Source organism: Dermochelys coriacea, chromosome 2 (genome assembly GCF_009764565.3).
Source record: "Dermochelys coriacea isolate rDerCor1 chromosome 2, rDerCor1.pri.v4, whole genome shotgun sequence".
Taxonomy (NCBI): Eukaryota; Metazoa; Chordata; order Testudines; family Dermochelyidae; genus Dermochelys; species Dermochelys coriacea.
Window position 1 is genome coordinate 112,697,044 of NC_050069.1, and position 13,364 is coordinate 112,710,407.

A 13,364-nucleotide genomic window follows, 5' to 3' on the forward strand; every position below is an offset into this window, starting at 1 on the left:
GTCCCACTTTCCCCAACTGCAAAGAGCTGAATTGGCAGATCCCCAGAAGATTTGTATAAAGACTCTGTTGGTGGTCAGAGAGTCACGCTGTCAGAGTTGTTGCGTAATAAATGATTTTTCGGTAGGTCACAATCTGATTTCAGCTGTAGTATTTTAATAGTCTGTAATCAAAGACCAGTCCGCATTATTTTATGGTGTTTCATAGAAGTCAAATTTGCTGCGTATGAGTGTGTGCTGTCAGTTTTATTTTAATCTGAATACTCTCTCTATTTTGGAACTGTTGCTTTTCATTTCATTATTTTGCTTCAGTATGGGGGGGGGAGAAGAGAAATGTATGTGTGTGCATGTCCCACAGTTGCAGATAAAGTGACTGACCATCCTGTATTTTAAGGGACACTCTTGATTTAAAGACAAATGTCCCGTAACCCAAATCCAATAAGCTTTTGATCAAATATAAATTGGTTTCAAGCAATAATCCTGTAAAAGACTGACACTGTGCTAAAAGTGATATTTTTCATATGAATAGTATTGTGGGGTGGTATCTTTAAAAAAAAAAAAATTAAAGAAGCTCTCATTTATATTTATCGTACAGCTTTAGTCATTCTAGGTTTTGGTGGGTCGTGATCCTTTAGTATTGTGGTGTAATTAAGAATATAAAAAGGAGTATTTTTCCATCTGAATACAGTGATGTATATCGGGTTTAAAGGCAGTTTGAATGAAAACAGCCATACTTTTTGAAGTTTTATTTTTTAAAGTGTTAGACATCAGAGTCACTTTAATCTCTTGAATTCCTTCTGTACTGCTTTCCCTGCCATTAAGGTTCCAATAATGTTGTCATCTTATCTTGCTTTTCTGTCTCTCCCTCCCAGCTACTGGCCACTGGAAAAACCCCCAAAAACTCCTTTTGAGACTTGTTTGTGTGTGTCACTTTGTTTAAGTTGAAGTCTGAACTCCTTCCTTCTGGATGCAAAATGATAATTAAATTGTAAATGCATTTTTAGTATGTCATGGCATCCAGGCAAACTATGGCCAGATGAAAGACACATCTGAAGTTCTGTTCTAATTTGATAAATGAAAACTTCAAAACTGATGTTAGTGTGAATTAATTTGGGTTTACTATTTCTTCAAATATTTACCTTGGTAGACCAACAAGAACAACAGTTATGTTTTTGTATGCTTTCAGTATGTTCATATACTTTCCTAGATGTGCTACTTTCCTAGATTTGCAAAACCATTGCTGAGGGCACTGAATGTTTATAAAAAAAAAAAATGAGTTACCCCTGGAGCCAGTACTAAACGGATTTTTAACATTTTAAGGCCAAAATTTTTTGAAATGTCTAATGATTTTGGGCACCTCAGTTTTGGGGTGCCTATTTTGAGAAACATTTTTTTTTCTTTTTTTTTTTTTAGAGAGGTCTGACTTTTATATGAAATGCAACTGGAGTTGCCCTCTGAAAACGGGGCTTCTTCAAGGTATTTCAGGGTAGGCAATCAAAAAATTTGATGTGCCCAAAATCACTAGTAACTTGTACTTAGAAAAAGGTTTTCAAATATATTATTCCCCTCCATCACTGTATGGTTATGTGCACAAGATTAAGTAAATCAAACTCAAACCTTCTTAAGTCCTTTTGTTACACAAAACCATGGGGCGTTTTATCTGCCATGCAGCTCATGTGTGAGAACTGTGTGTGTGTGAGAGAGAGAGAGAGGCACCTATATATTTTCTAGGGCCATATTTACACTACCGTAGCTATGGTGCTGCAGCTGAGCAGTTGTAACACTAGTGTAGATGCTTCTTACATCGGTGGAAGGGGCCTTTCCATCGATGTAGTTAATCCACCTTTTCAAGAGCCGATAGCTAGTTTGACAGAAGACTCTGGTGTGTCTACATCAGAGGCTAGATCAACTTAACTACAGCATTCCAGCCACAATATCTTTCACAGCCCTGAGCGACCAAGTTAGGTCAATCTTAATTTTTAAGGGTAGAGCAGGATCAAGAGTGTAGGTTGCCAGGAATGGGAACTCTAATAGAAAAGATGTGAAGTAGTGTTCCCTCTTAGTAGCCTCGTGTGGGCAGACAGAAGGAAAGATTTTTGTTTTTCCTTTTTCCCCCTCTTCACCAATCATGAAAAGAGGGTTCTCCTCCAAATTAACCCCATACCCCAACTCTACAGGAGCTGCGTCATACCAGAAGGTGTCTTAAATGGAAAATTCATAGGAAATTTTCTAGGAAAAAAAATCTAAATACCTAAAGCACTAAATGCTAATTGTACTACTAATAGAGAGAATTCTCTCCATGTTAGCCGACACATATTGCACCTAATGTAAACATGGTTTAAAACCTTTTAAACCAGAGGTAGGCAAGCTACGGCCCGCGGGCTAAATCCAGCCAGCAAGCCTTTTTAAGCCGACCCGTGAGCTGCAGCTGGGTCACTGGTTCGGGCTCAGCTGCGCTCTGGCGCTCCAGCTGGGGCACTCGGTCGGGGGCCGCTCCACGTGGTTCCTGGAAGCCGTAGCATGGCCCCGCTCCGGCTTCTGAGCGCTCCAATGGGAGCTACATCGGCGGTGCCTGCGGACTGGGCAGCGTGCAGAGTTGCCTGGCCGTGCCTCTGCATAGGAACTGGAGAAGGGACATGCTTCTGCTTCCAGGAGCCGCTTGAGGTAAATGCTGCTGGGAGCCTGCACCCTTGAGCCTCTCCCCACGCCCCTGCCCTGATTTCCCCCCCTCCAAATCCCTTGATCCCAGCCCAGAGCACCCTCCTGCACCCCAACTCCTCATTCCCAGCCCCACTGCGAAACTCGCACCCCCAACCAGAGCCCCCGCCCTCTCTCACACCCCAATCCCAATTTTGTGAGCCTATGTGGCCCGCCATACAATTTCTATTTGCTGATGTGGTCCTCAGGCCAAAAAGTTTGCCCACCCCGTTTTAAACAATGTCAGTTGACCATGAATGACTCTAGCTGCTTGTCATGGAATACATAAGCCATTTTTAATGTTAGACTGTCTGTTAGGTGCAAAGTCATATTTGACAATGTGCTAGGTCAAAAATGTTAACTATTTTCCTACATTAGACAGGACGTTAGGTTTCTGAGCAGGCAGAAATCTCTATTCATAAAACCTTATCAATCTTCATCAATTTAACTCCTTCAGATGGTTTTACTTTTTTGCACTGTATTTATATAAAAAGTTTTGTTTTAAATGAGCAATCCTTGCATTCTCTGGATAGTTAAACTTGCTAAAAAAAAAAGTTAAATATTAAGTAAGTGAATTTTATTCAGAGAGTTTGGTAGAAACTAGTAAACAATAAAAATTAGGGATAACGCCTTGCAAACTGAATATAGCTCTATTTAAGCATAATATAGGACTTAACTATAGAAAATCTAGACTGAATGATTGCTACTAGAATGTGTTGAAAGTTTTTTACTTTAAATAGCTGTGTTGTAGAGTAATGAAAAGCTCTAAAAAGCCTGGCTTCACATAACTGTGCTGTAGCTATAACTTCTCTTGCTGGTCTGTGCTGAGCACAGTGGTTTATTGGGAGTGAGGACGGAACTAAGCTTTCATGTCCAGAAGTTGTTACTCCAGAAGAGGGTTTAGGGACATTGGTTGGACAGTAAAGGGGAGTTTTATGTTGTACATGGAGGATTGATCTCCACGGTTGTCAATTTGCAATATTTCACAAACCCCGATCTTACAATAAACATGAAAGAGTAACATATATAAAAAGTATATAAATTTATTGCAAATGTACATAAAAACTGAAAACTGTGAAGGCCTCTAACTTGAATTAAGCAGAGAAATAGGGCATGTAAAATAGCAGACTTTCCCATGACAATCTCTGTGCTGTATGAACGTTACCAAATTCACTCGCAACACACCTGAACAAAATCGTTATAGTCAGATTACACAGATGGAAAATCTGAAGCACAGTGAAGTTATATAACTTGCCCAAAGTTGCACAGAAACTTAGTGGCAGAGTTGGGAATAGAAGCAAAGTTTAACTATTAGACCATCCTTCCCCTTTTGTCTTTCAAGTGTGTAATTGCTGTCCTCGCTGCATCTTTGTTAAAATTTGTCACAATAAATTTTTGTTTATAGAGTAAACAAATACTTCAGTTTTAGTCCCCTAAAGAGGGGGAAAAAGTGTGTTGGCATCCAGTCGTACTCCCAAAAAATTCACTCTACTATTCATGCCGAAGGCAGATTCTTTCATATTTTAGCCAGCAAGAAAACCATTTTTTAAATAGATCTCGTTCAAAAATATCTCTGAGGAAAGGACCGAAACTTGTGGCTTATTTTTTCCCATTGCTTCAGACTGACCTTCTTACCTTTGGGAGGACCCCCTTGGGGCTGCCATACTATGAAAGCATATTCATGCAGTGGGTGCCAGGGTAATCTTTACCAACTGCAGGCTCCTGTGCTAGGCTTTTTTTGTTTGATTGGATTTGTTTATTGTTTTGCTGATTGCAACTTGGCATGAGAAATGGGGTCAAGAAGTGCTTGCTGGGGAAAGACCCAAGAGAATTGGAAATATGCCAGACATACTGAGTCATAACCTACGTGTCTATAGCTATCCTTGTACCTTACAAAGTCTTGACTCTTTAAATAAAGCCATCCTTGCAGTTAAACTATTTATGTAAAGTAAAACAAATAGCTTTCTGTGTTGTGTGCATTTGCCCTTGCTTCAGCTGCTTTTTTACCATATGAACTATTTGCTAAAGGCTAGGCCGAGCCTAAGAATGTGGTATCTGTTGAATGAATATAGAAGCAAAAGTAATAGTGCTTTTGGTGCTTGTTGTAAAGTAGTAGCATTCAAACATGTACTGAAGGCCTATGCACCACTTAAATTCTCAAAATGGAGCTTAAGTGGTGCATAGTCCTTGTGCAGGACCTCTGCACAGGGTTAAGTTTCACCCCCCCGTGAACAAATTGTAAGCTCTGGTTGCATAGTGAGGTGCAAAGTAGCACAGGTTAAAGAATTTAAAATAAAACCACTTTAAAATGTTTTGTATATGATAATAGTTTGTCACTTAGCTTCAAAAACAGTGAGTGTGAAATTTTACAAATAAAGAAAAATTTACAAACCAGTTACCTTGGGACAGGGTTGTCCTTGGTACATTTTAGCAGAGCTCAAAGTTCTACAAAAGCTTGCTACTCATCTCTGGCTGGTAAAGGGTTGTGTGACAAATCATAGGGAATGATGTATTTTCTTCTTCCATGTTGTATTCAGCAATCTGCCACTAACAGGCACTTTGGTACCTGGTATTTAGATACTGCATGTGTGATGCAAAGCTCCCTGAAACTGTTTAACAGATGAGGAAAATAAATTAATTGTTTTTGTAACAATTTAAAAGAAATACTGCAATTAGCATTTTAACTCTGTGATCTCTTGGGACTTGTACTACTTCAGTTATAAATAAAATTAACTCATAGATTATAAGGTAAGAAGCACTGTTCCCTCTAAGCTGTGCATGTGTGTACGTGCACTGATCCTAAACCCCCCGCACACGGTGAAACACTGCGCGCACCAAAATTTGCACAGAAGAAATTTTTTGTGCACGTGGCCTGTCAAAAATTAGAGGGAACATTGGTCAGAAGGAATCATTGTGATCATCTAGCCTGACCTCCTGTTTAACACAAGCAATAGGATTTGCACCTATTTAATTTTTGTTTGAAATAGAGCCTTTTTTTTTTTTTAAAGAACATCCAAACTTCATTATTGGAAATTTTAAAATCGAGGATCCACCACAATCCTTGGTACATTATTCCAATGGTTGGCTACCCTCCATGTTAAAAAATTTACACCTTATTTCTAGTCTAAATTTGACTAGGTTCAGCTTCCAGCCATTACATCTTGTACATTTTTGTCTGCTAGATCTCTTATCACATTTCTGTTTCTGTTACTTTTAGACTCTGATCAAGTCACCCTTTAGCCATAGCTTTGATAAGATAACTAAATTGAGTTCTTTGAGCCTTTCACTATAAGGCATTCCAAAATAGTTTTTAGTGCACACGTACACTATTTTGTCAGGTGAGTTAACTAACCCAATTAACTGGTAGCTTACAAAGTGAGACATTCGGCAAGTCTTCCTTCACTGATGTTATGAGGCAAAATTCTGACCTATGCAATTATAACTAAATGTGTCAAGAGTTGGAACTTGCTAGCTGAAAGAATGCAGTTGGTTCCAGGTCAGCTGCTTTCTGCCTCCGGTCTGCTTTTATATTGGATGCCTGAGGGAAAATGTAGCTTATAATGATGATATATTTTTATTGCTTTTTCTAGATGTGGAGATGTGCAACCATGATTATTGGCAATGGCTTGGTCTCTTATTTTGCTGTTCTTGGAGGATACTGTATTGGTGAAATTGAAGTCTTTACTGAAGTGGGGTGGCTGCTTTGTTGTGGCTTTCTCATATTGCAGTGTGGGTAGGACTCTGGGTGGGTGGAAGTTCTGGTTGTGGAGACACCCTCCTTCTGGGGCATATAAATTGCAAGTGCCACTATTGTGGTGCGAAGATTAAGCCAGCATGATTCGTCTTGGTTCTACAGTTACACAAAGGAGGAGATTGCTCTGTAATAATGTGAGATGTAATCTTATAGCTTTAGTGGTTGCAGAGTGCTATTGTTGCTAATTTTTGGAACCCCTTTGTTCTCTGATGGAACTACTGCTCATCAGGTCCTTCAACAGGTGTGAGGTTACCAGAGAATGTTCTGTGGTGAGGCTGTGGCTGCCAACTTAAAAACAATAACAAACAAATCTCACTGTGCGATGGCACTATGTCTTGGTAAAAGTTCTACCAGGGCCTCTTCTGTGTCTATAGTACTTTGTAGGAGGAGAAGGATAAAACTGTTGATCTACATGTTTTAGTAGCTTTAAAAAAGTGAATTGTCTAAACCTAAGTAAAGTAGGTTAGACATGCCTCTCTTCAGATTTTCCTTTACTACTTCCTCTTGAATTGTGTCTGTAACTGAGATGTTTCAGAGAATATACTGTACATTTCATAGGTCACTCACTCAGTTGCACTCTGCTCTCTGATCAGTGTGTGCCAGGAATATTTTGAAGGTCAATGTCAGCAAATTTCACTTTGTGGGTATTGGAACAAAATATCCTGCCATGTTCTTTCAGTGGCAGTCAGTTTCCATATCATGGTTAAGTGGATTTCAGTAGGATTTCTTGAATTTAGAAAAGCTGCATTTTTATCTGCCAGGATCAGTACAGGCCCTTGCTGTAGTTTTCAAATGAATTTCAGGACTCCAGGGGCATGGTGTATCTGTTCCAATTGCGGGGGTGGGGATGAAAAGTGAGAGCCAAGCAGTTTTTACCAGTGGTTTCTCCATTACGGTCGGTGGATCTAAGAAAAAGGCACCAGGGAGTTTCTTGACTCGTTTATGAATTCTTATTTGTTTCGTATCTGTAGTTTAAACAAAATACGTAACCGTGTAGGGTGAGAACGTTTTGTTGTTTCTTGTTTGGATGACTCATGTAACTCAACCATGGCATCACAACTCATAGGTAATGTCCTCAGGCCATATTTGAAGGACCATTTAACGCAGACCACATTTTTCCTTGCCCCGGTCACCTGTGTAGCCGCATGTACAAATACCAATTTAAAATTTTTAAGGAAACAGTAGACTCTTTGTGTTATAAACACTAAATTGATAAACTCAGACAAATGCATTAGATGTTATGGCCTTTTTTTCTAACTGAGCAAAAATACCTTTACCACTTGAGGGAAAACTCTTAATTAAATCATCATGCTTTTCTCATCTAACTAACTGAGAGGTCAGGACACTGCCAGCAGTGAAGATAAACTTTGTTGTCAACATTGTTCTACATCAGAAGCGGTCCCTACTGCAGTTTACTTTCAGTATGTGTTGGTGTGTTGGAAAAATACAACTGACAATCCTGTTAATCTTTATTAAAATTACGTATAGTGGAAACCTCCAATTTGATTATTGTCTTCACTCTGCCAATTTGGTAATGCCTAGTAGGAGAGAGGAGAAAAGTGTGGACTGAAGTTGTATTGGCAGGAAAATGGCAAACTGAAATTCAGTTTGTGTAAACATCTGTTGTTGGGGCAGTTTACACAAACTGAATTTCAGTTTGCCATTTTCCTGCCAATACAACTTCAGTCCACACTTTTCTCCTCTCTCCTACTAGGCATGACCAGAACTGGCAGAGTGAAGACAGTAATCACCATTCTCTTTAAAGTACTTGCCTAGAGAATTTTTCCATAAATGTTTCAGTTCAATTACAAAGTCCTGCTTTCTTGGCTTGAAGTTCTATATATTCCAAAAGCTATCTGGGCATAGTTCTGTGTGTGTTTGTAGTATAGTAGCATGTCCCTAGTGAGAGAGGAACATCCTGCTGCCAGGATACTAACTTTTTTCACTGTAGTCATTGTTTGGCCTTCATATATGTATATTTTGGTCAAGTAATCAGTCCGGCAATTGGGAGGAAAAGATTTATGCTTAGCATTCAACAGGCTCCTCCCAGCCTCAAATAACTCACTGGTGTAGCTAAGAAAAGGTGTTGATAGTCTCCCTAAAATAAATTTATTTTTAAAAAGTTAATGTTATTGGTCGCTTCTCTCACACAATGTAAACCCTATTGCCCTCTGGAGTGGATCATTGATAGTGGTGTTTTGGTTTCTCAGTGAAGTGTGGCAGTGCAGTGGGGTATGCTTGCGTAAACAAGGGCTATCCAGAAAACTCTGATCTTCCCACTTGGCAAGGACGCAGCCCTTGAGGAATTCTAGGGCTAGAAACTATAAATTATGATTGTAAGAATCCTGAGACCACAACAGGGAAGCTAGAGTGTAAGAAAATGAGATGCAACAAGACTTACCTTACTTCTACATATGCCCTTAGAACAATTCTCTAACTATACTGATTAGAATGGTAAAAGCTTAAGGGAAATAATTTTGCAAGGCACTAACCTTTTAACTAAAACAACTACCAAATATTACATACTCTAGTATTCCTTTTTGCAATACAGTATTTGTCTCCTAAAAGTCACTTAGAAAACAATATGCTCCACAGGCCAAATTCCACGTTGCTCTACTCTGATATGAAACCACAGTAACTTCATTGTAATCAAATATATTGTACGACTATAATCCAGATACATTCTTATGCCAGTGAGCAGTTGATATTGCATCAGTATATAAAATATTGAGGCATGGGGCAGTGTCAAGACAAATAAATGACAACGTTATGTTGGTACACTATATTTACTTAAATGTTTTCTGCAGCTCAATTCAGTGTTGTTTCTACTTTTACCTGTCTCTGAGAATGGGGGAATATTTCCCAGCTGTGATAAATTTCTCTGGGCAGTAGGGTTCATTATAGGGATTTAAAAATTAATTGTACTACTTCTACAGTACTTGATATTGGCTATTGCTAGGAGCAAAATAATGGATTAAATGGACTAATGGTCTGATTTCCATGTTCCTGTCATGTGTTAATGCCTCTGATGTTCAAATTATATGGGGTTTGCATGCTACACAGTTTTTATTCTTTATAATTTCTTTGTCTAGATAGGGGTGGGCAAACTTTTTGGCCCGAGGGCCACATCGAGGTTGTGAAATGGTATGGAGGGCCAGGTAGGGAAGGCTGTGCCCCCGCTCCCTATCCATTTCCCGCCCCCTGACTGCCCCTCTCAGAACCTCCGAGCCATCCAACCCCACCTCCTATGCAACCCGCCCCGTCCCCTGACAGGCCCCCTGGAACCCCCAACCCATTCAACAACACCCCCCCCACACACACACTTCTTGTTCCGACTGCCCCCTCCTGGGACCCCCAGCCCTAACTGCCCCCCAGGACCCAACCCCCCTGCTCTCTGTTTCCCCCCCCACCCGGGACCCCTCGGGACTCCAGCACCTATCCAACCCCCATGCCCGAAACTCCGCCCCATCCAACCGCCCCCTGTCCCCTGACTGCCTCCTGGGACCTCCTGCCCCATATCCAACCCTCCCCCCCCGCCCCCTTACCATGCTGCTCAGAGCACCAGGACAGGCTTATTGGAAAGCCTGGGAGGTGGGTGGGCGCAAGCCACGCTGCCCGTGTGGTGGCGTACCTGTGGGGGAGAGGGGCCAGGGGCTAGCCTCCCCGACTGGGAGTTCAGGGGCCAGGCAAGATGGTCCCGTGGGCCGGATGTGGCCTGCGGGTCATAGTTTGCCCACCTCTGGTCTAGATAGAAGATATCTTTTGAACGCATTTGTTTAGATCCTTCCAGTAAATGTTTCCTTTCCGTTATTTTCTCTAGGATGACAGTGATGGGATTCCATGGTCAGAGGAGAGGGTGGTACGAAAGGTCCTTTATTTATCTCTAAAGGAATTCAAAAATGCACAGAAGAGGCAACATGGTGACGGCATCAATGGGAGTCTCAAGACCGTGAATGGTAAGTCTCTTCTGGTTCAGCTGGAAGAGTTCTCTCATTTTAAGTGTAATGCTAGTTTTTAGAAGCAAGATGACAATACACAGGTTGGCAAACACATCGTCCTTTTGATCTGCACAGTTCAGGAGAACTTGGTTTTTGAATGCTTAAGGGGTTCACTTTACCTGTACAACAAACTGTGTAGATCCGAGGCGCCATAAAAGCGGGATACTGAGGCCATGTCTATGCTACAAACTTTAGTCAACACAAGTTGTGTCTGCATACAGCTGTCAAAGTTAGCATATTTCTCATGCGCGTGCTTGCTTAGCTGCTTGTGTCAGTGCTGCACGTACTCACAGGAACGCTTTTGTCAATGCAAAGTGTGGTGCACCATGGGTAGGTAACCCACTGTGCCATGTGCCACCATCTGGCACAATGCCTTCTGGGAAATGTTCACAAATTGTTGTGGGGCAGAAATGAGTTGCACAGGGATCTTTGGGGGCTATGGGTCAAGTTCCCATCATGCAACTTTCTTCACCCCATAATGGAGGCAAGTGGGCAGAAGTGGGAGGGGCGGTGAAAATAAAGAAAAGTTGCTGAGATTGGTAAGAGTTTATTTTTCATCTTTGTCGTTAAGCCTTTTGGCCACTGAAGGAATGATTTCACAGTCTCTCAGTACTCTTGCTCTCTCTTCTTGAGTAAGAAAGGTGTGGAGAGAAGAGTATAAAATTTGTTTTTTCTGGGCTCATTCAGTGATGCATGATCCTTCCTTAAATAGGCTTTATCATGCTGGGTTGAAAATGGAAAATGACAGTGTTCAAGTTTCTGGGCAAGTTTTGTTTCTCTCTTCGCTGACAAAAGCTGGTAGAGGCTTTGTAGAGGCTAAGTGCAGATGCTTGTCAGCATATGAATAACTGTACATGCGCTAATACATTAAAGCAGCAACTGGGTGCTTACTTGGTGGATTATTCATATTTGAATGCAGCTTCCATTTTTGACATGGTGAATCAAATTTCATTGGAGTCTCTGAGAAGCTGACTTATTCCCGGGGAGGCAGATACTAGTGGAATGCCTAGATGGATGGATAGATACAGACTGCGTATGTTTAAGTTATTGCATCAGATAAACAACTATAGCCTGTCCAGTGCGATTAAGGAATACCTTCTGGCTTCTGAGGTCAGTAATAATATCAAATACTAATCTGAAGGGAAAGGTCACTCTAGCTTTAGCCACGAGCTACTAATGAGCTTGAAGGTGTATGCAAAACAGCGGTGGCTTTCTTTTTTCTCCAGCACCTTTGCTACATTGATCTTCAGTCAAGCATGATTTTTATTTTTTTTGAAAAGTTTCTTATTCCATTGTGGGGGTTTTCTTTAGTCAAAGCAAAAAAAATCTATAGGCGTGAAGCACAGCAATTGTGTGTTAGAAAGCTTTGATGGTGTGCCAGGTTACAGGATGACTGGGGGTTTTATGGTGTCTGGTTTCTCCAAAGACAGCCTAGATGAAAACTGAGTTGGCTGGGAATGCTCTTTCAATGCAGGTACCAGACATGGAGTATGCCATAGGCTATGCCATTGCCAGAGAGGATTAGGTCTTCAGAATATGCCTCACTAATTGGTATTTTATAATATAATATCCCCCTCTCCACACACATGGGTGACTAAAGGTATGTCTACACTGCAGCTGGAGTGATAATTTCCAGCTCAGATAGACATATGCAACCTAGCTTTGATTGAGCTAGCATGCTTAAGAGCAATGTAGCTACAGTAGCGCAGGTGGTAGCAGGAGCTAGCCACACAAGTACATACCTAGGGTCTTGGACAGCATTGTACTCTGGTAGCTAGCCCATGCTGCCACCCATGCCATTGTGGTTACGGTGCTATTTCTAGTGTTCTAGTTTGATCAAAGCTGGTGGATGTTCATCTGCTGGAGCTGGAAATTGAAACCTCAGGTGAAATATAGATATTCCCTACTTTTTTTCTGAGCCAGAAGGGCTTCCTTTCTAATTTCTTTCTGTTAATGAAATGTTTCACTAGGTGTCCAGCTGCAGAGCTGTGGCATTTAAGGAAGACCACGGACCTTCACTGGATCTGTTTAACCCTCATTTGAAAGAAGGGTGAGGTTTTGTGAAAGGGAGAAATGGTCTGATATAGAGGAAAAGACCATTAAGAAATATTCATCACTCCATTTTTTAAAAAAAAATATGGCCACATACATTAATTTAAATTTAAAACTCTTACTATGTGGGGAATAAGGAAATAAGAACATGAGAATGGCCATACTGGGGCAGACCAAAGGTCCAACCAGCCCAGTATTCTGTCTACTGACAGTGGCCAATGCCAGGTGCCCAAGAGGGAGTGAACCTAACAGGTAATTGATCAAGTGATCTTTCTCCTGCCATCCATCTCCACCCTCTGACAAACAGAGGCTAGGGACACCATTCCTTATCCATCCTGGCTAATAGCCATTAATGGATTTAACCTCCATGAATTTATCCATTTCTCTTTTAAACCCTGTTGTAGTCCTAGCCTTCACAACCTCCTCAGGCAAGGAGTTCCATAGGTTGACTGTGCGCTGAGTGAAGAAGAACTTCCTTTTATTTGTTTTAAACCTGCTATCCAGTAATTTCACTTAGTGGCCCCTAGTTCTTATATTATGGGGACAAGTAAATAACTTTTCCTTACTCACTTTCTCCACACCACTCATGATTTTATATACCTCTATCATATCCCCCCTTAGTCTCCTCTTTTCCAAGCTGAAAAGTCCTAGCCTCTTTAATCTCTCCTCATATCGGACCTATTCCAAACCCTTATTCTTTTTAGTTGCCCTTTTCTGAACCTTTTCTAATACTAGTATATCTTTTTTGAGATGACAGGACCACATCTGTACACAGTATTCAAGATGTGGGCGTATCATGGATTTATATAAGAGCAATAAGATATTCTCCATCTTATTCTCTATCCCTTTTTTCATGATTCCTAACA

The 13,364-nt window shown here is 40.9% G+C and overlaps 1 protein-coding gene across 1 annotated transcript in view; it reads left to right on the forward strand.

Moving 5' to 3' along the window:
* Positions 1-13,364, forward strand: part of JARID2 (jumonji and AT-rich interaction domain containing 2) — a 315,117-nt gene that overhangs the window by 122,053 nt on the left and 179,700 nt on the right. The window contains exon 2 of the mRNA XM_038389592.2: positions 10,269-10,404. Within this exon, the coding sequence (XP_038245520.1) occupies positions 10,269-10,404 (136 nt within the window). The remainder of the gene's footprint in view (positions 1-10,268; positions 10,405-13,364) is intronic.